The sequence below is a fragment of the Eumetopias jubatus genome, unplaced genomic scaffold (genome assembly GCF_037043125.1).
Source record: "Eumetopias jubatus isolate StellerSeaLion01/CBP00866 unplaced genomic scaffold, mEumJub1_p1.0 scaffold_4, whole genome shotgun sequence".
Classification (NCBI taxonomy): Eukaryota; Metazoa; Chordata; class Mammalia; order Carnivora; family Otariidae; genus Eumetopias; species Eumetopias jubatus.
Genome location: NW_028274810.1, coordinates 83,347,163 through 83,373,486, shown reverse-complemented (window position 1 = coordinate 83,373,486; position 26,324 = coordinate 83,347,163). Strand labels below are relative to the sequence as shown.

Here is a 26,324-nt window from a genome sequence, read left to right as displayed (position 1 = left end):
AGGAAATACTGGCATGCGGAGTCAAAGGTCAAAATTGACATTTCCGGGACCTGGGATAGGAGCATGCAGGAGAGAGTTGGTGGAGGTGTATTCAGCCTTGTTTGTAGCTGCTGCCGAATTCTAAGTGTGTGTTTGTGACCCTGTCTGCAGCTAATGGTGAGCCACTCTTGTAAATGTATTAAATGGTTAAGTTTTTAGACTTGTTTAAAATGAATATTTACGGGCGCCTGGGTGGCTCAGTTGGTTAAGCGACTGCCTTCGGCTCAGGTCATGATCCCGGAGTCCTGGGATCGAATCCCACATCAGGCTCCCGGCTCAGCGGGGAGCCTGCTTCTCCCTCTGACCTTCTCCCCTCTCATGCTGTTTCTCTCTCTCTCTCTCTCAAATAAATAAATAAAATCTTTAAAATAAAATAAAATAAAATGAATATTTACAAGTTTGTATAGATAATATGAGCATGCATTCTTCAGATCCTATCAGTGGTGTTCCAAGAAATAATAAATTTTTGGAAGCAAAATAAGCAATTTCAATATGTTACTTAAACACTAACCCAATCATGTTCGCTGGCATTCTCCAGGGTTTGAATATTTGCCATCGGCTGCAGTTCTTTGTCAAGCAAAATATTCCATCATTAAAAGAAAGGAAAGTTGTATGAAGCAACGTGTACCCTAATGCCCAACTTGAAGCTGTGTTTGGACACACACTGAATTCAACCAGCATCAATGCAAAATGAAATAAGTGTCTCTACTTCTGAAATATTTATCATAAAAACAAAGCTCAAGGGCAACATGTGTTTTAAATTTTCATTTTAAGAGGCACTTTTAAAGAGTAAACATTCATGATATCATTCCATTTTAAAAATTATTTCTATTTGGCATTTGCTTTGAGTTAACGTTCCCCTTTTTGATGTGTTTATTGTCAAGTGTCTATATGAGGTAGAGATCGTTTTTACATGTTATTGAAATATAGCATCTTGTCATATTATATTGGCTCATTATAATAATAAACACATAGTTTAAACTGCTTTAAACACATCATTTTTAAACAACAAAACTCTGAAATGTTTGATATAGCTCTCTTACAGAAAAATGTTCACCGATTATTATTATGGTCAATCATTATTTTTCAAAACACATAAAGTGTTAGGAAAAATTGACATAATGTATGATTTAAGGAATTTCTGAAATTTTCCTGGGATTCTGATATCTCATACCCAAATCCCAAAGATTCATATCTGTTGGGAATTTGGAAAGGCTTTTCAATGTTCTAACATCTCTCGTCTCTGCACACCATCCCATCCCAAGGCCACTGCTCCAATGGCCCGACCTGTGTCGTCTCTCTGCCCTTATGAGTCAGCCCCCAGGCTCCTCTAACTCACCCTCCACGGTTCTTGGAAGGGTCTTTCCAAAGTGAAAAAGGCCTGTCCTTTCTCTGTAAAATCCTTCCCTGGCTCCCCAACACCGTCACCAGTGTTTCTTAAAATGCATCCGGGGATGACTATATAAAAACATCTGGGAGTTTCTTAAATGTGGCGGTTTGGGGAGCCTCGTTCAGGCACAATGAATCAGAATTTCTGGGAGATGAAGCCTAGGGATCTCTGCACATTTAACACATCAAGTTCAACTCTATTTACAGCCTTCTACCTGTTGTGTTATTGTATATTTCACTTCTACATATGTTATTAACCCGATAGGACATTTCTATTATTGTTTTATAGACAATTATTTTATTTCATTTTATTTTATTTTTTAAAGATTTTCTTTATTTGACAGAGAGAGAGACACAGTGAGAGAGGGAACACAAGCAGGGGAGTAGTAGAGGGAGAAGCAGGCTTCCCGCTGAGCAGAGAGCCCGATGTGTGGCTCGATCCCAGGACCCTGAGATCATGACCTGAGCCGAAGGCAGACGCTTAACGACTGAGCCACCCAGGAGCCCCTATAGACAATTATTTTAGATTTACCCACCTCTTTGTTTTTTTCCAATGCCCTTTATTACTCCTGAAGATCTGTGCTTTCATCTGAGATCATTGTACCCCAGTCTGAAGAATTTCCTTTAATATTTCTTGTAGTAGAGGTCTGCCAGCAATGCATTTTCCCAGCCTTTTCTGTGTACAAAAATACCTTTGTTTCATCTTAATTCTTAAAGAATTTCCCCCTACCCCGGCATAGAATTCTAGATTAGCAGGGTTTTTGTTTTTGTTTTTGTTTTTGTTTTTCTCCTGAGCTTTAAGAATGTCATGACATTATCTTCTGGAGTCATAGTTTCTGTTGAAATGTGCACCTCAATCTTATTGTTGTGTCTTCTTTTACCTAGCTTTTAAGATTTACTCTTTGCCTCCATTTTCAGCTGTAGACAATGATACGTCTAGGTGTGGTTTTCTTTGTCTTTATCCTACTCGGGTTTCACTAGGCTTCTTGAATTTGTGGATTGATATCTTTCAACATTTTTGGAAAATGATAAATTATATCAGTTCAAATATTGCTTCTGCCCCAGTTCTCTTTTCTCCCCTTCTAAGATTTCAGTTATGCAAATGTTAGACCTTTTGACTATGTCCTGCATATCTGCCTTTTCCCCCTGTGTTTCAGCATAGGTATTTTCTGTTGAACTGTCTTCAAGTTTGCTAATCCCATCCTTTATCTTGCTGTACTCTGTCTTCTGTTAAGCATATCCAATAAGTTCTTAATTTCAGGTGTTGTATTTCTCAGTTTTAGAATATTTGATTATTTTAAAAAATATCTTCCACTTCTTTATTGACAATCTCTATTTTTTATTTTTATTATTTATTTATTTACTTGACAGAGAGAGACACAGCAAGAGAGGGAACACAAGCAGGGGGAGTGGGAGAGGGAGAAGCAGGCTTCCCGCCGAGCAGGGAGCCCGATGCGGGGCTCGATCCCAGGACCCTGGGATCATGACCTGAGCCGAAGGCAGACGCTTAACGACTGAGCCACCCAGGCACCCCGACAATCTCTATTTTTTATCCACTTTGTCAATCTTTCCTTTTATGTTCTTTAACATAAAGTTCTTGTCTACTAACTCCAGTATGGGGGTCATGTGGTTCTGACACTATTGTCTATTTTTTCTCTTCATCGCCAGTCTTGTTTTCCTGCCTGTTTGTATGTCTAGTAATCTCCAATACATTGACATTGTTCAAACTGTAAATTATCCCAATATGATGAATGTGTAGTGAAATCTTATTGTGGTCTTAATTTGCATTTCTCTGATTGCCAGTGAGGTTGAGCACTTTTTCATATGTTTATTGGTCATTTGGTTTTCCTCTTTTGTAAAGTGCCTGTTTCAGTATTTTCACCATCATTTAATTAGGTTGTATTTTTCTTATTGATTTGTAGGTGTATATTAGTTGTTCCTGATGACTTGATTCATTTATCATTATACAGCTGTCCTCTCTACTCCCGACAGTTCATGTCTTAAATCCACTTTGTCTGATATTAATATATATGTGCATTTCATTAGTAGACCTCACCCAGAAGAGACTTCTTCCCTTACCTAATTTGGAAATTACACTATTTTTATTGTCTTGCTGGTTATCTTAGAAGTTATAAGCTTCACACTTCACCTATTCAAGGCTAGAGTTAATCAACACATTTACTCCAAGACAATACAAAAACCTTTAAAAATTTTAATTACATTTACCCACCTCCTGACTTATTTATCATTTTTGTCATGTATCTTAATTCTTTTTTTTTTTAAGATTTTATTTATTTGAGAGAGAGCATGTGCACAAGCGGGGTGAGGACAGAGGGAGAGAGAGAGGCAGACTCTTGCTGGGCAGGGAACCTGATGCTGGGCTCAATCCCAGGACTCATGACCTGAGTCGAGGGTGGACGCTTAACCGATTGAGCCACCCAGGCACCCCTCATGTATTTTAATTCTATAATGATTTCTGTTTTAAACACCACAAGACATTATCATTGTTTTATACAGTCATGGTTCGTTTAGATCTGCCTATTTGCAATTTCATTACTCTTCATTCTTTCTTGCATTTTTAATCTCTTCTCTGGGCTTTTTTTTCTACATAAGCCTGCTGGTGGCATAATTTCTCAGTTTCTCTTTGTCTGAAAAGGTCTTGATTTCATCGTCATTCATAAAATGGGTTTTCCCTGGGTATGGAATCCTAGGCTGTCTGCTGTTTTCTTCTAATATATTGAAGATGATCCTTCTACTGTCTTCTCTCTTCCACTGTTGATCTTGAGAAGTCAGCTCTCAGTCTCCCTTGGTCCTTTGAAGATAATCTATCTTTTTTTTCTCCTGGCAGCTTATTAGATTTTATCTTTATCTTTGGCATTCTGCTGTTTCACCATAATATGTTAGGTGTAAACATGTTTTTGAATTAATAGGTTTTTTATTTTATTTTTATTTTTTAAAAGATTTTATTTATTCATGAGAGACAGAGAGAGGGAGAGAGAGAGAGGCAGAGGGAGAAGCAGGCTCCCCAAGGAGCAGGGAGCCTGATGCGGGACTCGATCCCATGACCCCAGGATCATGACCTGAGTCGAAGGCACACGCTTAACCATCTGAGCCACCCAGGCGCCCCTGAATTAATAGATTTTTTTAAAGAGCAGTTTCAGGTTCATAGCAAAATTAAATGAAAGATACAGAGAATTCCCCACATGTCCCTTCCTTCTGCCACCATACACAGCCTCCTCCACCATTAACATCATGTAGTGCTTTTGTAACAATGAATCAACACTGACACATCATTACCGACCAAAGTCCATAGTTTACATTAGGGTTCACTCTGTATTATCCATTCTTTAGGTTTGGACAAATATATGATGACATGTATACAACATTATAATACCCTACAAAATCATTTCACTGCCCAAAAATTCCCCGTGCTCCACCTCAATCTCTTCCCTGCCCCCCAGCCCCCTAGCAGCCACTGATCGTTTTTGTGGTTTTGCCTTTGCAGAATATCTTAGAGTTGGACTCATGCACTATATGGCCTTTCTAGGTGTAAATTTTTTTTAAAAAAAATTTATCTTGCTTGGGATTTGCTGGGCTTTTTGAATCTTACACCAAGTCTGGTGCTCTCTACTCCCCGACAGCATACTTATTGAGACTTGGTTTCCCCGTACATAATGAAGAAGTCAGGCCACATGGCCTCTGAGGGCCTGTTGGACTCAGACATTCTCAGACTAGGATTTCATGGGTTTTCAAACCTCTGAGATGCCACTCAGCTTCCTCCCCACCTCCAGTTCCCAGATTCCCTCTGCCTCCACCTGACACCTGAGGCTAGTCATGGAGAATTCCCAGATCTGCCACAAGGGGGCAGTGGTATGCAAAGATTGCCCAGGTTCTGAGCTGAGGGCAAAGCCAAGGGCTTCTTGGAGGTCTTTGCTTCTCGCTGTTGGAGTAAAGGGAAAATGATTAAGCCTGGGATTCAAAGACCCGTGTCCCTTCTCCTTCATTTCATTTATCAAACTCTGGTTGATGCACGGAGATAAGTCATACCCTGTCCTTACCCTTGAGGACCTCATGGTTCACTAAATCCTTCTCTCTGGCCTACACTTCAGGTGGATTTTCCCATCTCCCTGTCTTTGCTCCTGCTGTGCCCCTCCCCCATCACCACCATTACATTTCCCCTCCTTAAGGCTCGAGTCAGAGGCCAACTCCTCCCTGGAGCATCCCAAATACCCCCATCAGAATCCCCCTCCTCCTCCCCTGTGCCCTTTGCCTCGTTCTGTAACTGGATTCTGTTCTGGCCACATGCTTGTCTCACTCTCCAGACTGGAAGCTCTCCAGGCAGGGCTGGGTCCCCCTTAACTCTGGGTCCCCTGTGCCAACCCGAGGACACAATGAGTGCTGGAAGAAGGGAAGTCGGAGGCTCTGGTGGCTGGGATTTCTGGCAGAGCTGACTGAGCCCAGCACTTAGAGGGTTCCACCAAGGCAGCTCCTTTCTCCACCCCAATCCGCAAACCCTTTGGCGTCCAGCTTTGTACTGGCTGCTGAGGAAATGACGAGAGAGAATCTGCCAGTTCCAAGAACCAATGGATCAAAAAATGAAACCACAAGAGCATCAGGAGAAAACATAGGAGGGTTTCTGATTGACTTTACAGTTAGAAAGACATTTCTAGGACTCAAAACTAGAAGCTATACTGAAAAAGAACTATCAATGGCTTTTAAGCTTTTGAAGAAATCCTCAGCCTTATTCATAAGAAGATAACTACAAATTTAGAATACATGTAGGTTCCATTTTTCACCTATCATATTGGCAGAAAGCCAAAAGTTGAATAACATCCTTTAGGTGACACTGGAAAAGAAGGTAAGCTCATCATCACTGGAGGTGGGGGGGAGCTCTCTCAGCACAATCCCTGTGGGGGACAAAAAGGCAATATCTATAAAAATTACAAATACATCTGTGTTAGGCAGAATTCTAAGGTGACTCTCATCGGCTTTCACCTCTGTGTGATCTCTTGCAACATGGGCGGAAGCTGTGAATATGAGAAAATGTGAACTCGAGAATTATGTTTCATTATATGGCAAAGAGATTTTTGCAGATGTAAGTAAGGTCCTCTATCTGTTGATCTTAAGGTAGAGATTACACTGAGTGGGCTGGACCTGATCAGGGGAGCCCTTTAAAGGCAGAGAATTTTCCCTGGCTGGTCTCAGAAGGAGAAGTCAGAGACTTGAAGCCTGAGAAGAATTCATCATGCTATTTGGGGGAAGCCACATGGCAAAGAACATAGGTGTCATCTAAGAGCTGAGGGAGGACCCCAGCTGATGGCCCCCAGAAACCCAGAGATCTTAGTTCTACAACCACCAGGAACCAAACTCTGCAAATGAGAGCAACGAGCTTGGAAACAGGTTTTCCCCCAGAGCCTCCAGACAAAAACTAAGGCTTGCCAACCCCTTGATTTTACCCTGAGCAGAGCACCTCACCACACTGGGCTGGACTTCTGACCAACAGACTGTGAGCTGATAAACAGGTGTTGTTTTAAGCTGCTGAGTTTGTGGTAATTTGCTAGGAAGCCATAGAAAACTAATACAATACCCACAGGCCAGCAATCCATTTTGGGAAATGTATTCTGCACCTATACAGGCATACATATGAAACAAAGTACCTATGTGATTATTACAGCATTGTTGTTATACCAAAAAAACAAACAAACAAAAACAAAAAACCCTAGAAACAACTCAAATGTCCATCAATAGGGAATTGGTGAAATGAATTGTTTCAGTCCCTACAGTAGCATCATGTGCAGTGTTATGAAAGAACGAGGGGACTATTTGCTAATAGAATTCTCCAAGATGTGTGACAAGTAAAAAAAAAAAAAAAAAAAAAAAATCCAGCACAGTGTATGTAGTTTGTTGCCTTTTTTGTAAAAAGGGCATTATAAACATATACTCATTTTTAGACTTGCAGAAAGAAACTCTGAAAGGTACGAGGTGCTAATGAAAAGTGGGGACCTACAGAGAGTGGGAGCGAGGAGTCAGAATAAGGCAAATGAGGCCCATGGGTCACGGTGCGACTTTTTACTCCATGCTTTTTAAATATATTTTTGAACCTTGAACATGCGTTAATGAATGAAAAAAATAAAAACTAATTGTTTTCAGATAAATCAATGTTGGGGCACCTGGGTGGCTCTAGCGTCTGACTCTTGGTTTCTGCTCAGGTCATGATCTCAGGGTCATGAGATCAAGCCCCATGTTGGGCTCTGCACTCAGTGGGGAGTCTGCTGAGATTTTCTCTCCCTCTCCTTCTGACCCTCCCCCCTCTAAAATAATAAATAAATCTTTTTTAAAAATCTAAAATGAGGGGCACCTGGATGGCTCAGTCGGTTAAGCATCTGCCTCCGGCTCAGGTCATGATCCTGGGCTCCTGGGATCGAGCTGAGCCACACGTCAGGCTCCTTGCTCAGCAGGGAGTCTGCTTCTCCCTCTTCCTGGGCCCCTCTCGCCCTCTCACGCTCTCTCTATCGCTCTCTCTCGAATAAATCAATAAAATCTTTAAAAATCTAAAATGAATCAATGGGGCACGGTCCCCCCAGCTTCTCTCTGGGCCTCATCCGGCTCCCTCGACTTGCCCCCACAAGTTGATTCAGGGGAATGTCCTCCATGGGACTCCTGACCTCTGGCATTTCCTCCTCATTCTCCCTTGTGCCTCAGGACAACTAGAGGCAAGAATTCATATAGCTGTGTCTGAGCAAGTCATCTCTCTGGAACTCAGTTTTCCCGTCTGTGAAATGGGGATGATAGCTCAGCGCCTTGGTGTGCGGTTCAGTGAGATCATTCAAATCCAGTGACCCACCAGCCCTTAGAGGGTGCCCAGCCCATGGCAAGTATTCATGGCATCCGCGCTGGCTGGAATGTAGGAAGGACCCCTCCCTGCAGAGGTAGTTTATCAAGCATACACTAGATGGAGAAGAAATGATAGCGCCCTTCACTTCCCACACGCTTGCTCTGTGACTGTGGCTGGATTCCTCCCCTTTGCTATGAGATGCCTCAGGATCCTGGAGCAAGAGATCTCGTTTCTTTCTTTCTTTCTTTTTTTTAAGATTTTATTTATTTATTTGACAGAGAGACAGCGAGACAGGGAACACAAGCAGGGGGAGTGGGAGAGTGAGAAGCAGGCTTCCCGCTGAGCAGGGAGCCCGATGCGGGGCTCGATCCCAGGACCCTGGGATCATGACCTGAGCCGAAGGCAGACGCTTAACGACTGAGCCACCCAGGCGCCCCAAGAGATCTCGTTTCTGCAGTTGCAAATGAGAGGCATGGACTTGAGGATGTTGCTGCCCTCCCTGCCCAGGGACAGAGGGGGGTCTTGGGTTCTGGCAACCTTCCAGATCCCCAGGGGCTTCTGCTGCACCTCTTGTCCCTGGGTTCCAGGAGATTCCCCAGGATCCTGGAACAAGATATCCGTCTCTTGTCTAATTAGTGTGAGATAGTTTCCTGATAGTTGAGCCCTGACCTGACGTAAGAAAGGTGTTCATTTTAGGAGATGTTGACTGCGTTCCTGGCTGGAGAGCCTGTCGTGGTCCGTCTCAGGTGTGGACTCACTTCCATGGCCCTCTGCCCGTATGTCATTTGCTCCTGGGAGGTGCATGGGGCCGTTTGTTCCTGTCCAGGCTGATGCACACGGAGAGCAGAGACCCGCTGTGTGAACAAGTGTGTGTGTGCGGGGTCCAGACCTGGTCTAGCCCCGTGAGACTGGTGTAATCTGGTGTTAGTACAGGTCTGCCCAAGATGTTTGAGCGGGTTTACGGTAGTGTCACCTAGTTTTAACTGATTTGACTCACTTTATGTCAGTTTAAGTGCATTTGTGTCTCCTTGGCTATTCTGAACTCCTTTACCGTTTAATAATAACAGACCCTGATCTTGCACCGGTGACATGTCAGCATTGTGGATTCCAAGTGCTTTACATACAGTAAGTCACACAATCCTCATACCGGCCCCACAGGTAGAGACTGTGTCCTCATTTTACACATGGAGAAACTGAGGCACAGACAGCTTAAGACACTGACCCCAGGTTTCATGGTTATGGAGGGGCAGAGGCAGGGTTTGAACCTCTTCCTTCTGGCTCCTGAATGAGCTCTGAACCTCGGTGTCAGGCTCTAGCACTACAGATGAGGATTTGAACCACTTCAAGAGGAGTCGATTTGATCTGAGCCAGTTGTTGTTGCTGCTATAAGCTGCTTTGTTCTGGCTCGATCTGCATCCAGTCCTGAATCTGGCACATTCCAGTGGACGCACAGATCTCAGGCCCCGTAGCTCCTTGAAATGGAAGACCACCATATTCGTTTTCTAGGGCTACTGTAACAAACTGCTACAGCTTTGAAAACAAGAGAAACTTATTTTCTGACAGTTCTGGAGATGTGGACAGGCACATTCTCCCTCTGTAGGCTGTTGGGAGAAGCTGCTTCTGGCCTCCTCCTGCTTGTGGTGGCCCCAGGTGTTCCTTGGTCAGATCGCTCCGATCTCTGCATCTGTGGTCACATGGCCTCCCTCCTCTTCTGTGTCCCCTGTGTGTCTCCCATAGGGACACTGGCCAGTGGATTTAGGGTCCACCCCATTATCAAGGGTGATCTCATTTCAAGATAATTACAACTGCAAGGACTCTTTTTCCAAATAAAGTAACATTCATCAGTCCCAGGGCAAGACATGGACATATCTTTCTCGGGGACTCATCCAACCCATCATGACCACTAAGGTCACATCGCAGTATTTCCCCTTAGGGACCCAGCTCTTAAAAATGACTCTTCCCACTGGATTGGAATTCACCCATCTGTAGGGGTTTTATCACTTTCTGCTCGGAGATGGAAAGGCCAAGTGTAAAATGTGCAGGCAGCCATGGGAGAGCCTCTTGTACTTTTCAAGACCCTTTTATTAACATTCCTAGGTGAGAAGATCGAGACTTCCCGGAAACATCAAGTGAAGTGTGGACATGTTTCTGTAAACAGGCATTCCAAGCTTGGACCAGCCTTCTGAGATGTTTGCTGGTGGTCTCACCAAGCTTCCTATGCCCGGGTGAGCCTTCTTCACTGAAAGTGATGCTGAACTGAAGGAGGATAGATGAGGGGGAGCTGTTAACCCCAAATCTCCCAGTACTCCTGGCTCGGGTTTGCAGGAAGCTGACAATTTAGATGTCGGTGAAGATGGCACAGTGGGTCATTACTCAGCGCACAGACTTTGCAAGGAAGCAGCATCCAGGGGCCTTTTATACCCAACTGGCCCCAACACCAGTGATGCAGAAATATTACACAAAAGGGAAAGCTGTGTTTCTCTGTTCGGCATTTTCCCACTTGCACTGACCACTGAAGCCCACAAACACTACCAGGTATGGGAGTCAACTTAGCCCTTGCACAAATTTGGCCTGGGCAGAGGCGTGTGTCCAGGCATTCAGGGCTTGGGCTTGAGGTTCTGTTCGGCCCCCAACAGCTCTGTGGGGGAGCCAGAAAGTCTTTCTGAGTCTTGACTTCCCCATCTGTAAATTGAGATAACTGGATTACCTGGGGGAAAGGCTTATGCTTGGCACCTGCCACATCTGACAGAGAACAGACTGGCGGGCCAGGGTCATCACAAGTTCATGGGCAGTAATTCTGAATGGTCGCTCTGCACGGCTGGAAATCCTACTGTTTCTCCTGGGGCCTTGGTTGTGAAAATGACTTCATGCCTAACCCTTGGTCCTGCATCCGGTCCTCTGTGCCAGTCTCGCTTTGGCAATGACTTGCTCCCACTCCACTGGAAAAATGGAAACCATCAGAGGAGCCTCCCTGGTCTTTGTATGGCGAAATCTACAAACCCATCTCCCCTTCTCTTCGGCCTCTAGGGTCATTGTCTGTCCCCGCGCCTCTCAAAGCAGCTTGTCTTTTGTGCTCTGGGTCCCCCTCCCTTACTTTATCAGGGACTTTGCTCCGGGGTAATCCCTTTGCTCTGTATCACCAGGTCCTGCCCTCCTAGCGGTCAGTATCCTCAGCACAGACTCAGTTTTGTAGCCTCCATAGTTGGACGAAACCTCCGCATGACCCTCGCATGCCCTTCCAACACTCCCGTTCTCCACTTCCTTTTGCACTAAAACTTTCTGAAAAGTTGCCTATGATCGTTCTCTCCAATTCACTGGCTCCCATTTGCTGTCCCACCCATTCCAGTCGAGCTTCCAGCCTCCCTCTTCCACCAAGACTGCTCTCAGCAAGGTCGCCCCAAGTCCCTGTTGCCAAATCTAGTGGATGTTTCTCTGTGCTCAGCTCATTCGACCATTGGGTGGAATTGCACCCAGGTCAACTCTCCTGTCTTGAAAGACTCTCTCTTATTGGCTGCCTGACCTCTCCTACCTGGCTTTCCTCTTCCCTCCCTGGCCACACCTGCTCAGTCTACTGTACCATTCCTCCCTCTCTGTCCAGCTTCTAATATGGGGGCGTCCCTGGCTCAGTCCCTTCCCTCTTATCCAGTTGGAGCTGGAAACAATATAAGTCACAAGGTAGCCTAGAGGTCCAAATGTCCCTGAGGCTGCCCAAACTCGGGGGAGGGGAACAGTCTCCGACTCTCAACGACTCTCAACATAGGAGCAGAGCATTTGTGGCCATCTTCAACGCCCCGGGCTAGAAACCCAGAGGTCCTGCTCGATTCCTCCTGTCTCCCACCCCTCCCATCTGCTGCTCCTTCAGTAAGTCCTGTCATCACCACCATCGCCCCCACCCCCGTCAGAACAGGTCTCAAATAGGTCCACTTCTCTTGTCTCCATGGCCACCAGCCTCGTTCAAGCCCCAGCGCCTCTCGCCTGGTCCCACCGTTGCCTCCTGCCTGGTCCCTCTGAACCACTTCCCTGACTCGCCGTCCTCTGTTCTCACTGGAGGGGCCCGAGTGGGCTTTGCTCGTGTGCATCACATTATTTCACTCCCACAGTGACATCTCTCTGGTGGTCAGAAGACAATGCAAGCTCTTCGCTCCAGCCTGGGGGCCCTCCCCGCCTCGGCTCACCCCCCCGCCACCGCCCTCCTCCGTCGCTGCCAGGCAGCCCCTCTGGGCTTCCTTCTGTGTCTCGAATAGACCCACCTGTGCCAGGCTTCAGGACTCTTGGCTTGCACTCTTCGGCTTCCTGGGACACCCCCCCCCCCGAAGCTCCTTCCTGTCCTTCAGGTCTCAGCTCACCTGTCGTCTCGTCCCCAAGGCCCTGGGGGCCACCACATGACTCCAGGGTCCTATGCCGTGTGTATATGTAGAAAGCGCTTCACTAGGAGATACTTGTTTGCTTGTTTATGTGTCCATCTTCATCCGTCAGATTGAAGACTTCGCCGCAGAAGGGCCTGTGTCTGTTCGGCTCCACCCTGAGCTTCCCACGCTGGCCCCAGAGTAAATGACCAGCACTAGTAAATGACCAAGAAACGCTCACTGAGTGAAGGAGAAAATCCGACGGGAAGGCATGGCATGGTGTGGTACCACACATTTCCACACGGCCCGGAACTTTCTCTGCCAGAGCTCCAGCATGCTGTGGCAGCACACCCTTCTGCCTGTCACACAGCCCCAGGGGCAGGGCTTTCCGTCACACAGTCCAAGGGGCCCCGGGAAGGCCAACGTGTCACGACATGGCCCGACATGCACAGCGCGAGGCTTCGCTTGGATCGCCCGGGTGTCACGACTCTCAGCTCTGGACACGTCAGGCTGACCCCAGCTGGCCACAAGGGACCCCCAGCCTTGACCGGAGTGTCATTTGGGACCCAAACAACTGAGCCCCAGGCCCCAAGTGGTGGGCCCTTGGCCGCAGACCTGGGTTCAGCGGAGAATAATGGGCCTTTGTCTTCCCAGAAGGCCCTGCTCAGCCTCCGGAGGAGAATGGCCCATTCTGAGCACCCGGAGCAGCTGTGTGGTGGTGGCAACGGTGAGGGGGATGGGTAAGCCCCGGACTGGGGAGAGGCGAGGAGGCCTGGGCCTCTGCTCTGCTGTGTGACCTTAGGCATGTCACTGTCCCTTTTCACTTGCACCTCCCTTTGTAGAAAGAGAAGAGCATGAAAGGGCCTCTAAGGAGCATCCCGGTACCAAGGCCCAGAGAGGAACAGTGTCTGCCCAAGGCCACAAGTGAGGGAGGACAGAATTGCCACCAAGCCCAGGTCACCTGCCTCCCAGAAGGCAGAAGGGCTCGGTGGGTCCTGTGTGACTCCTCACCTGTTGCTCTGCCCCCAGGCCCTTGCAGCAGAATAAGGCAGAGAATAAGGCACCAGGAAGGAGGGGGGCCATGGAAAAGGAAAGTGGGGCTATAGCACCCACCCAGCCCTGCCCTTTTCCTCTCCTCTTTGGCCAAGGCACCCAGTGAGTCATGAGATTCCACTGGGGTGGGCTTAGTGCCAAAATCAGTGATGACAAGGGACACCCGCCCCCGCCTCCCAGCCATGCTCTTGGCTCTGCAATCTTCCCCTGCTCTGTGTTCCTGCCTCCTGCGCACAGGCAGGCAAGAACGGGCGGAGAGCCCAAACCCCCAAACAGACACAAACAGACACCTACACACACGCAGACCGTTAGTGAGACAGACCCCGAGTAGATAGGCGGGCAGAGACAATGACAGTCACACAACTATTACGTGCGGACACACAAGTCACCAAGCACCCGCATACTGGCAAAGAACAAGCTGCCAACAAGTACCCAGATGCACGCACGACCCAGAGGCGACATGCAGACGGACACACAGGCACAGGGCACACACATAACAGAGAGACAAGCAGATGCAAGCAGACACACCCCACAAACACGATTCAGATACGCGCGCGCGCACGCACACACACACACACACACACACACACAACAAAGGCTCACACGGGTGGCCCACAGGGAGTGATCTGGGGCAAAGGACAAGCCAGATGTCCAGGGCCACACCCCAGCCCCCTGCCCCAGACCCCAACTGAAACTGACCCATGAAAGTGGGCGCTCTGAGTATGGGCTCTTCCGAGGGCAGCCTCCATCTCCCACCCTGAGGATGTGACATCGACCAATACCGAGGGGCCTGCCTTGCAGCCGGATGAATGGAGGTTAGACACAACCAGGGACTTCCCAGCTAGGAGTGTGTCGAGGCCTGTAGGGGGTGACTAAGGGTGGCTAAAGGGAAAGGAGCCAAGTGGTGGCAGGTAGGGAGCCTGCATTCTGGTTGGTGACGGGCAAAAAGTCTGTTCCCCTGAGCCGCAGGTTCCCACTAGTCTTGGTCCTCCCAGGTCCCTGCAGGGAGCAGATGGGCCAGCTCCTGGGGTGTCCCTACTAGTGCTGAGCCCCCCCAACCACCCCATGCCCTGCAGCAGGGTGACTCCCTGCCCAGGGTCCCTGGCAGGGGGTAACCCAGTCACAGATGCCCGTTGTCCTGGTCCCCTCCCCACCCCCAGGAGCTGGCCAGCTGAGGACATCCCTAGGCTGGGGGAGGGGTGTGGAGTGGTCAGAGAAAGGGCAAAGGGAATTCCCCATGCCTGACGCTTCCCCTCAGTGGGCGGATATGAGGTGCAGGCCTGGGGGTGGGGGAGTCTGTCCAGGTGTCATCTTTCATCCTCCCTGCCCTCAGAGTCCCAGAGCCACGACCAACCTGCCAGAAAAGGGGATTGCGCAACGGAAGAGGTAAAAGGTGAAGGCGGGACCGGGTGGGACAGAAGAGCCATTGTTTGGGGCCCAGGCCAGTCCGGGGAAAGGAAGGGTTTATGCCCCGGGCAGGAAGGGGGGCTCTGCGGGGGGCACCAGCTGCCAGGGCTCTTGCCCTTGGGCCCTGGAGGGGGACAGGTGCCAAGCAGGACGCCCTCGGGGTGGATAAAGGGGGCAGTGCTTGGCAGTGCTTGGCAAGGTGCCTGGGCAGGGCAGACCCAAAGAAGAGTTACGGGGCGGGGAGGTGGCCCCCACACCACACCCACCCCACCCCCTCGAAGGATGAGCCGCCAAGGCAGGGTCCTCCACTATCCTCCAGATTCCAGTCATTCCTGGGAACGGAGGCGGCTTGGGGCGGTCCCAAGCCTGGGGGGGTGGGTACTGTGACGGGGGATGGGGGTGGGCATGACTGTTTTTATTGCTGAGGGGTTGGAGAGGTTCTTAGAGATTTTTGCTGCCCACACCCTCCCCATCGGCTCCCAAACTTAACTCCAAAACTCGGAGCTCCGCCTCCCCCAATCTCCCCTTCTCCGCTGGAGCCCCTCAGCCCTGCGGTGAAGCCCACTGGGAAGTCCTCACCGGTGTCTGACCACAATCCTTTCAGCTTCGGTTGGAGTTCCGCCCCCTAAGGGAACGGCTGTCCGCAGAGACCCGGCGAGGACAACCCGTGCTCACTGTGCCTCTCACAGGTCCCAGCTCCTGAGTGACGGGGCCACTCCAGGTGTGAGCCAGCGGGCCCCTCCTCCCGCAGCCCGGCAGCCGGGGCGGCGCTGTGGGCAGGGCGGTGCAAAAGGCGGTCCCGCCCCGCACTCCTCGCTTGACTTTTGAGTGTCCCGTGGTCGCAGGAGCCGGGAGGCGGAGGCGCGCGCGCGGGCAGCCTGGGCACAGCCCGTCACCAGGTAGGGACGCTCCCCCGCGCAGAGGGGAGGGTGCGTATTCAGAAGGAAGGAACAGAGAGGAGGGGGCAGGCGGAGGGAGCAGGGAGGCCTGGCAGAGAGGGAAAGTGGAGGGGGAGCGGAGGGACACAGAGGAACACAGCGGGGGAGGGGGGACACCCGTGTCAGGAATGGAGGTTGAAAGAGGGGCAGAGGGACCCAGATAGAAGAGAAGACCTCAGTCCGAGTGTTGAGGGGTGTGGAGCCGGGGCACCAAGAACACCACAATCCCCACCTCCTGTCCTCGAAGGTCCCCAAGCTGGTCAGGGAGGGGCTCGGTTTCTCGCTCAATCCGCTTCCTGCCCCGGGAGGCAGGAATCAAGGTCTTGGACCCTGCTGAACCCTCACTGAACCCCCTTGGACTTGCAACCCCAGAGAGCTGGGAGATCAGTCCCCCCGGGGTGCCAGGGAGTGTCTGCTGCCTCTGACCACCTCTGACCCCTGACATCTGCGCTCCCTGGGCCCAGGAGGCGCCATGTGGCCCTGTCCACTGGGGCTGCTGCTGCTGCTGGCTGGCGAGTCGGCCCTGGGTGCCCGGCGGGGTCGTGGGCGCCGCGAGCTAGCGCCGGGCCTGCACCTGCGGGGCATCCGGGATGCGGGCGGCCGGTACTGCCAGGAGCAGGACCTGTGCTGCCGCGGCCGGGCCGACGACTGCGCCCTGCCCTACCTGGGTGCTACCTGTTACTGTGACCTCTTCTGCAACCGCACCGTCTCCGACTGCTGCCCTGACTTCTGGGACTTCTGCCTCGGCGTGCCACCCCCCTTCCCCCCCATCCAAGGTGGGCACCAGACGGCCAGGAGGGTGGGTCGCTTTGTCAGCCTCAGACCCAGCGGGGCTCAGGAGCAAGGCTGATGCACTGACATTTCCAGGGGAGGCTTTGTAGAATCTGGGAGAGACCCCGCCCCACGGTCTGTGCCTCTGGGAAGTCCCGCTCTGGTCTAACCTGAATCTTTCCAGCAAGACTGAAAAAGAGAAGATCCTTGATCAGTGGGATTCCCAGCTGGCCCAGGAGAAAGGCAGCCTCCTGCCCTTTCTCCCAGTCCTGTCTCCATGCCAGACCAGGAAGGCGCTGGCCCCTCCCGCTGACTCACCCCAGGCTGATACAGCCCTCAGGGGTTGGTCAGGCTCATCTCAGCCATTCCTCTGCCTTTGCTCACGATTCTCTTCTTACCGGAGGTGGCGCGTCACACCTGGGAGGTGGGGGCGAATCCATTTCTGCTTTCAGCCCGTGTCACCATCCTTTCCCTTTCCCCTGCCCTTGTCCCTGTCCCACACAGGAATCATTTGAATCCCTTCCCCCAGTTCTGTGGGCCTGTGGGTGAGAGACCGAAGGCCTTGGTTGTCATCCCAAAGTGCTGTGTTATCTTAGGGGAGTCACTTGCCTTCTCTGGGCCTCGGCTTCCCCATGCCCCTCCCACTCCCCCATCTCCAAGTTTCAAGTCATTTAAATAGCAAAGGCTCCAAGGAATGTTGTGGCTGGCATCCAAGTGAAACAAGAGGGATCCAAGCTGGGGTCACTGAAGAACTTCCCAGGTAGCAATTGGTATGTGACCCTGCAGGAGAGGTCTTAAGTAGTTATAGTTTGACTTCAGTTTCAGTGAGGGTTCGGCCGTGCTTGTGTGCACGTGTGCGTGTGCGTGTGCGTGTGCGTGTGTGTGTGTGTGTTTGGAGGATTCGGGACACCTGACTTCTGAGGACCTGGCCCTCTCAGCCCATCGTCTCTGGTCCTGGTTCCACTTCTCTTCTCTTCTTCCCTGCCCCCAGGATGTATGCATGGGAGTCGCATCTATCCGGTCTTGGGAACCTACTGGGACAACTGTAACCGTTGGTGAGTGTTTGCAGCTTGGAGGGGGGCTTACCTTGTGGACCCTGTGGACCACAGACTTGGTTCCAGTTCTATCCTTGTCACTTACTTGCTGAGCCTGTTTCCTTGTCTGTAACACGGGGATTTTTACCCTGCCCGTGTCAGCTAATGAAACAACACTTTAACAACATTCCCCAGGAGCGGTCAGCCACGGATGCCTGGTCCCACGTGTGGCCCCTGAGCTGGGAGAGGTTCCCTGTCCCTCCTGGCTCTGGCTGGGCTACTGCCCCTCCCAACCTTTCTCGGAGTCACAGGAGAATCGGAGAAGGGGGCGCCAGGAAGGAAAGCTCTGACTGCAGCATCCGCTGCCCTGGATGGGATGAGGGTCCGGGATGGCTGAGCTGGAGGCCAGCCAACCTGCAGCAGGGCCTTCCCTGGAATGTGGCCCCTTTCCCTCCCCTCCCCATCATTCCAGTGGGAGGATGAAGGGTCAGGGCGTGGGGGGGGCCTCCCTACTCTAGTCTGGGTCCTGAGATGGGAAGCAGAGAGGGGTTGGGTAGGAAGCCTTGAACGCCTGATCGAAATAATGGGGACCCTGTGGTTTTGAGGAGGCGGCCCTGCACCCACTCCACCCCATGGCCTCTTTGTCTGGGACTGAGAGGCCCCAGGGAGGAGGAAACTTTTTGGAATGTATTACACATAAGCTGTTTCCATTGCCTCACCCGTGTGAGGGGTGCTGGGTCACAGTGAGAGCGGGGACTCGTGAGGTTCGGCGTGCATCTGGCTGAGAGAATGCGTGTGTGTATGTGTGTGTGTGTGGTGTGAGTGTGTGTGAATCATGTGTGTGTGTTCAGAAAGACTGAGCTTGCCTACATGATCCTGCTGATCCTGATTAGGATGCCTCTGGGCATTGATGGGTTAACCTCTTTCCCACTCCTATCCCTGGGGCCTGGCCACCCTGGGCCCCTCTGGAATGTTGGAACCTGCTGCCACCAGCCCAGTCTAGACCTGCTTGGGCAGCCCTAGGGGCAAAGGGGGAGGTGGCAGGAAGGAGTGACCAGCCCACTGCCCACACTGGGTGGCCCGGTTCCCTGTGCTTGACACCTGAGTGAGGGTGTGGGGCAATGCCTGTGGGCCGTCCAGGATGTGTGAGACCTCGAGGAATGCTTCGAGAGAGTCAGAGAAGGAAGGGGAACATGAGGAGAGCCTCCCCTCCCACGCAATCTCCTCCAGCCCTTCTCCAGCCCTCCCTGAAAGTGCCCCCGCCCACTCCTGGGACTGAAGAGCCCAGCGTACTGGGTTTGTTCCCCTTGAGGCTCCTTAAAAGGCAACAAGGGAAGAAGGCAGTTTAGCATCTTCTCAGAGCAGAGTTATAAGCTTGTAAAAGCATCGTAGAATTCACAGAATTCCCTGTTTGTCGACACCTATTTGTTAAAGACCTACTATGTGCCAGGCACTGTGCTGGACCAGGTGGACTCAGCCAGATGGGGCAGACGGTTCTTGTCCTTGCAGTGGAGCTTCTGGTTTAATGACGAAGGAGCCCCCACGCAAATAAACATCTTACAACCTGTGAGAGATGTGATGGAAAGGGAATAATGGGGGATCCTGGTTTAGAGTGCAGTGGGGGCAAGGGAAGGCCACTCAGGAAGGGAGATGGTTATGCTGATACCAGGGAGGTGGCCAGACAAGAAGGGAGGGGGAGAAGCAGCTCGTGGGGAGGCTGGGAGGTGGGACAGATCTCATGGCAGCTGGAGCTGTGACCTGGGGACAGAAGCCCTGAGGAGGGGCAGACCCACAGGTCCGTGGGTCTCGTAAGCCGTGCTGGAGCCATGCAGAGGCAGACAATCTGATAGATGTCGTTGAGAGATCTCTCTGGGGATGGACTGCGGGGTATGCGGTGGGGTGTAGAGAGGCAGGGAGCATGGTAGGAAGCCATTGCCGTGGTCCAGGTGACAGGTGATAAGGGACTGGAGGAGGGTGATGGCTGTGGAGGGGCGAGAGGCAAGTGAATCCAGAACGTTTCATGGTGTGTCGTCCCAGGATCTGCTGATGGCGGGCGCGGGAATGGGGGTACGCCACATACCTGTTGTTTCTGGTTTGAACCCCCAGGGTGGATAAGGCGCTGTGTCCTGAGTTGTGGATGTTCGGGGAGGAGCAGCTTTGGCGGGGGGGGCGGGGGGGCGGGGGGGCAGTCTAGGCCATTTTAAGTTTGCAATACACCCAGTGGATAGGAGTCTGAAATTCAAGAGACGGGGAGTCCGGGGGTTCCTGGAATGGGAACACTAAGAGCAGACAACGATTCTCAACACCCAAGATGGGCCAGGCCCTGTGCTAATGGCTTTACAAAAGCCTGCCATTAAATCCCTGGAAGGGGGCGATGATTCGTGTCCTCATTTTACAGACAAGAACCTGGAGGGAGAGAGAGAGTTTGAATAGCTTACCTGACTCTCCTGCGAGGGTCAGAGCCCAGGAATTGAATTTCAGGATTTGTGCTCTTAGTCACTTCACGACACTGCCTCAGTCACTCATGCATCCAATGGATATTTCGTGGGTGCCTACTATGTGCTGGGTTTAGTTTTCTAGGCACTGAAGATACCAAGCAAACCCTGCCCACCGGGACCTTAGTGTCTATGAGGAAGCAGATATAAAGAGAGCAAATAGCTAAACATATAGTGTGTCAGGTAACAACGACATGCTAAGGAGAAAAGAAAACAGGAAAGCAGGAGAGGAAGGTGGCCAGGGCAGGCCCCTCCGAGAAGGTGACTTTTGAGTGAAGACTTGAACGAAGTGAGGGTGAGCCTCGGGGATGTGGGGAGAAGAGCAGCTCAAAGGTCCTGGGGCAGGAGCACAGCTGTTGTGAACAGTCAAGGGGAGCAGTCTGGCTGGGGCCTCAGGAGCCAGGACTTGGGGGAGGGGGTCACCAAGGGGACAGGAGAACAGATCGTGCAGGGACAATCTTGTTAGCAGGGCAGGGACTTTGGCTCTGAGTCTATGATGGGAAGCCAAGGGAGGGTTTTGGGCAAGGGGATGGCATGATATGACTTGGGTTGAACAGGGTCATCCAGCAGCTGTATTAAAAATATACTGAAGTGGGGGTGCAGGGCAGAAGCGGGGAGAACAATGGGGAAGCTGCCGCAGAATCCAGGGGAAAGGTGACTGGCCCATGATGCCTGCAGGACAAATGAGACGTGGTTTGGATTCTGAATGTGTTTTTAAGGCAAAGCCAACAGGATTTGCCCATGAAGCCAATCAGCACGTGAGGGAAGGAGTCAAGGGTGACTCCCAGGCTCTTGGCCTGAGCTTCAGGAAGGATGGGCATTTTCCACGGACTGTAGGGAGAGCAGGCGTGGGAGTGGGGGATCAGAAATTCGGTCCGGGATGTGCTGTTAGACACCCCAGTGGTGATACTGTATAGCGGCAAGATTCTTGGATCTGGAGAGATCTGGGCAGCAGATATAAACTTGAGAACTGTGAACTTGCAGTTGACATTGAGAGCCACCAGGCTGAACAGGACCATCAGGGGTTCGCCCATAATCGCTGGCACAGAATCGCAGGCCTGCGGTGACTTCTGAGGCCCCCTCCCTTCAGAGGATGCCCAGCCCCCCTCACCTCTTCCTTCCGTCCTGCTCTTCTAGCACCTGCCAGGAGCAGGGGCAGTGGGAGTGTGACCAGGAGCCATGCCTGGTGGACCAAGATATGATCAACGCCATCAACCAGGGCAACTACGGGTGAGAGGCCCTGGAAATGTCCCCGCTGGGCACAGACACACACACCTTCCCCCGAGATGCCTGTGCCGCCAGGCACACCCTCACTCAGACCTCATTCACGTGGGCACTTAGCCAGTATGCCTCTCTCCCGCCCATATGCACGTACCTCCAGGAGCCCCGGGCATGGAAGGGCTGTGACTTTCATCCCTTCTCTTTCAGATGGCGGGCTGGGAACCACAGTGCCTTCTGGGGCATGACCCTGGATGAAGGCATTCGATACCGCCTGGGTACCATCCGCCCTTCTTCCTCTGTCACCAATATGAATGAGATTCACGTAAGTCCATCCTTGCCCACAATCCTGCCATCTCCCCATCGCTTGGGACCCCAGGAACCCTGGCACGCAGGACCCTGCTCCTCCAAGGGCCTGAGCCTACCCCCCTCCAATACGCTGTGTGTTCCTGGACAAATCACTCTCCTTCTCTGGGTCTTAGGTTCCTGCCCATAACAAGATGTGCTGCGCAGGAAGAATTGATGCTCAGATTTTGAGTTTTGTGGTCCCAGCACGAGCCCCTTGGTGGCCTCCCCAGCCTGGGAAAAATGCTATTCCTTCCAGTACAGCTGGGTCAGGCCCCAAAGGGCCAGGAGGTCACCTTGGTATTTTGGGAAGGGAAGGACAGATAGTGCTCTGGCTAGTGAGCCAGAATTCTCGGAAACCGGCTCAGTGGAACCCTGAGGGAGGAGGGGGCTTCTCCTCTATGGGGAGAAAGGGAAACCAGACCTGGAACAGTCAGAGGGTGAGGAAGGGGAACCTCAGAGGGTCAGGGCGGGGGCACAGGCTGCAGGGTCTGTCCCTCAGTGCTGGGCAGGGAGGAGGCAGTCGGCCCGAGCAGCCCTCCCTGCAGAGGGACTTGGGCTCAAGGCTAGGATGACCAGACCCTGCCCCTGCCCTCACTCCCCTGGGCCTCTGCTATTTTCTGCCTCCTCTATTTGCCTTGGCCGCCTGCCCGGTCACAGGACCTTACTCCTTCTTCCCTCCCCTGCCCTTTAGGGCCTGAAGCCCAAGGTCCTGGTAGGAAGGAGGAAGCGTCAGATCAGAAGGCGCAGAGGAAGCATGAGGCAGGGGTTAAGAATGGAAAGTGGGTGACCCTGGCCTGGCCACTTCCCTGCAGGCTTCATCTGTACAACGGGACTAGTCACCCCCAGCTGACACAGGGGAGGCACTAAATGGTGCTTGGTCTTCCACCGAGTCAGTGTGGAGATTGCTGGAATCCCTCAGCAGCAGGAATACTCAAGAACAAACTGCAGAAGGCCCTGGACTCTTGGTGGCCCTTCAAAGGCAATGGGCCCCTGAGGGGTCGGCCAGGCCAGAGGCAGGAGACAGACGGAGTGACTCTTGCTTTGCAGACAGTGCTGCGCCCGGGGGAAGTGCTGCCCACAGCCTTCGAGGCCTCTGAGAAGTGGCCCAACCTGATCCATGAGCCTCTGGACCAGGGCAACTGTGCAGGCTCCTGGGCCTTCTCCACAGCAGGTATGGCCAAGGGCGGAGGCTGACGCAGCGGGAAAGGACAGCCAAGGCCTGAGCCCCCTGACGGCCCTTCTGCCTCCCCCCACCAGCCGTGGCGTCCGATCGCGTCTCAATCCATTCTCTGGGGCATCTGACTCCTGTCCTGTCACCCCAGAACCTGCTGTCTTGTGATACCCACAACCAGAGGGGCTGCCGCGGGGGGCGTCTCGACGGTGCCTGGTGGTTCCTGCGACGTCGAGGGTGAGCAGCAGAGGGTGTGGGCAGGGGAGGGGATGTGAAGCCGGGGCCTCAGGAAGGCAACCCGCAGGAAGGGCCTGGGCCGTGCTCATCAGGCTCATTGCCCTTGCTCCCTCCTGCTTCTCCTCCAGGGTCGTGTCTGACCACTGCTACCCGTTCGTGGGCCGTGAGCAGGACGAGGCTGGCCCGGCACCCCGCTGTATGATGCATAGCCGGGCCATGGGTCGGGGCAAGCGCCAGGCCACCGCCCGGTGCCCCAGTAGCCAGGCCCATGCCAATGACATCTACCAGGTCACTCCAGCCTACCGCCTCGGCTCCAATGTAAGTTTGTGCTTGGTTGAGGGGGCAGAGGCAGGGGAGCTGGGAGATTGGCCAGAGACTAGAGACTCACCCCTGATGGATACTCTCCTCCCCCCCTCCCAACCCTCCAGGAGAAGGAGATCATGAAGGAGCTGATGGAGAATGGCCCTGTCCAAGGTAAATGCCCCTCATCCTGCCCCCTGGTTCCAGAAGCTTGTGTCTGCTTGAGACTGGACACAGCACAGCAGCACAAGTGGTCTGTGGAGCACCGAGCAGCAAATCCACCGGGGCTGGGAGTCAGGGGGACCCGGTCCGCTCCCCGTGGGCAGCACCCTGTGGGGGCACTTAGAGTCTTGGTATGGGTCTGGGCGCGCATCTCCAGGCCTGTGCTGATGGGCTGAGCCGGCCCTACTCTGACCTCGGCCCACAGCTCTCATGGAGGTGCACGAGGACTTCTTCCTGTACCAGGGTGGCATCTACAGCCACACACCAGTGAGCCTTGGGAGGCCAGAGCGGTACCGCCGGCATGGGACCCACTCGGTCAAGATCACAGGGTGAGGGGCTGGGGCGGGGCAGAGGGGATGGGGGAGCAAGGCTCGCACTAGGGGCTCCGAGCCAGCCTGGAATCCCTACTATCTCTCTGCGAAGCCCCATTTCGCAGAGGAGGAAATCAAGACATAAAAGGAGGAGGGGCTTGCCCGTGTCACACATAGAGGTGGGGGCCTTTTAAGGTTTTCTAGGAACTGTTCCTTCCTTACACACGGGGATAAAATAACTCCCTTGAAAGACATGGATCCCAGGGGTGGCTCAGCCTCTCCCCATCTCAGCACCTACCCCAACTCTGCCTGACCCACGGACTCCCACCCCCAGTCTTCGGTTCCCCACCGGATATACCCAGAGATGTTCCAGTCACTGATTTCAGTGGTCCATTCCATGAAATGTCCTTTGCAGTGGGAGTGTGGGGCCTCCAAAGTACCCATGTTCTTGGAGTCTCTTCCTTGTGGTTCCTGGCACCCACCCCTCCCTGGCTCCCCAAGTGAGGAGGGAGGGCAGGCAGATGTGTTAGATCCCAGAGAACTGGTCCCCAGGATGTGGGGCCCTGCAGGGAGGCCCAAGTTCTCCCCCTTTCTGTTCACCCCCTTCAGTTATCCCTTTGGCACCCTCCCCCACATGGGTGTGAGTACACAGACTTCCAGAGGTGGAGACTGAGGGCGGTAGAGAGAGGGATCTGGTAGGGGAAGGCCCTTGGGGTTCCAGCCCCTGAAAGCGGGTGGAATCAGCTCCCTTCTCCCTCCATGGCTCTGCCCTCCCACCCCCGCCAGGTGGGGAGAGGAGACACTGCCGGATGGAAGGACGCTCAAATACTGGGTGAGTCCCTGCCGGGTGCCCTGCGGCCGCTGCCTCCTCCCCCTCCCCCACGCACGGCCCCCCCTCACCGCCCCTCCTCATTCCCAGACGGCGGCCAACTCCTGGGGTCCAGCCTGGGGCGAGAGGGGCCACTTTCGCATCCTGCGCGGCGCCAACGAGTGCGACATCGAGAGCTTCGTGCTGGGCGTCTGGGGCCGCGTGGGCATGGAGGACATGGGGCACCGCTGAGGCCCTGGCACCGAGCCGGGCCGGCCGGCGGAAGAGCCCCTGGGGGCGCCCGCCCCGCCCCTCCCGACGCAGCTCCGGGCCGCAGGCGGGCGCCTGGGGTCTAATCCCCGCGCGGGTTCCGCTGACGCAGGGCCCGGCCTGGGAGCCGCGGGCAGGCGAGGCTGGCGGAGCCCCCAGACCTCCCAGCGGGGATTGGGCAGGGCCTGGCCCGGGAGGAGCGGGCCTGAAGATCCCAGGCCCAGGCACCCCCCTCAAGACCACTAAAGCCAGGACACCCCCAAGTCTCCAGCCCCACCACCCTATCCCACCCCACCCCTGTACTTTTATTCTCCAAAGATATTTATTTTTCTTTTCACTGTTTTAAAAATAAAAAGAGTACTGATCACTGTGGTACCCTGGAACTTTGGGGAGTGGAAAGCCAGGCCGGAGATGGTGTGGCAGGTGGCTAGACAACAGAAAGGACTGCCCAAGGCCTTGCTGGTTGGCCGGGGTGGGTGGACTAGAAATCTTAGCCTCCATTCAGCCCTAATGGCCAGTGGCTCTGGGCGCTGACCCACTTGGAGGTGGGGCATGGGTGGCCTGTCCTCTGGCCCCCAGAGAGACATGGGCCCGTGGGAACCACCTTTCAGACGCTGAGTCAGCGCTGCCTGGTGGGGGAAGCCATACCCACCGATCAGCAGAACTGGCGCCGGTGCCCAGCAGGCAAGGGGGGCACAGCCCCACAGAGGCTGGAGCCTCTGTCTCTGCAGATCAGCCTCTCCAAACCACCCAGGCGAAGGCTGCCTCCCCACCCCCACCCCCCACCCTGAGCCGGCCTCTCTGAGCCCTCTCCCTACCCCACCTCCCTGGGCTCCCAGTGCCAACCCAGTCCTGGGCCCACCTTTCAAGGCCATCAGGACCCACTGCCCCAGCCTCCTCACCAGAGCTTCTTTCCCCAGTGGGCAGGCAAACCCGGTGTCCTCACCGCCCCCACATGTCCTGCAGACTGACAGGCATTTGCACATGCTGTTCTCCAGTCTAGATGCCCTTCCGTTCCATCTGCCACTTGTCCCACTATTTCGAAGCCAACTCCAGGGTTCTTTCATTCAGATAGTAGCCGAGGGGGCTGTTGAGGTGCCAGGGGTTTTGCAAGGGACCCATGCTTTCCCAA

The 26,324-nt window shown here is 53.1% G+C and overlaps 1 protein-coding gene across 1 annotated transcript; it reads left to right on the top strand.

Annotated features, from left to right (window-relative positions):
- The first annotated feature begins 16,479 nt into the window (after positions 1-16,479).
- Positions 16,480-25,174, top strand: TINAGL1 (tubulointerstitial nephritis antigen like 1). Its single transcript, XM_028113955.2, has 11 exons — positions 16,480-16,783; positions 17,770-17,833; positions 21,445-21,537; positions 21,736-21,850; positions 22,921-23,044; positions 23,131-23,281; positions 23,410-23,599; positions 23,710-23,755; positions 24,009-24,132; positions 24,901-24,946; positions 25,034-25,174. The coding sequence occupies exons 1-11, from the start codon at positions 16,480-16,482 to the stop codon at positions 25,172-25,174; spliced, it is 1,398 nt and encodes a 465-aa protein (XP_027969756.1).
- Positions 25,175-26,324: the final 1,150 nt, after the last annotated feature.

Excerpts from the sequence above, each read along its gene's own strand:
- TINAGL1 (XM_028113955.2), top strand. The coding sequence starts at position 16,480 with ATGTGGCCCTGTCCACTGGGGCTGCTGCTGCTGCTGGCTGGCGAGTCG. Across the intron at positions 23,045-23,130 it reads CTGGGCCTTCTCCACAGCAG|CCGTGGCGTCCGATCGCGTC; the intron begins GTATGGCCAAGG and ends TCCCCCCACCAG. Across the intron at positions 24,133-24,900 it reads CACTCGGTCAAGATCACAGG|GTGGGGAGAGGAGACACTGC; the intron begins GTGAGGGGCTGG and ends CACCCCCGCCAG.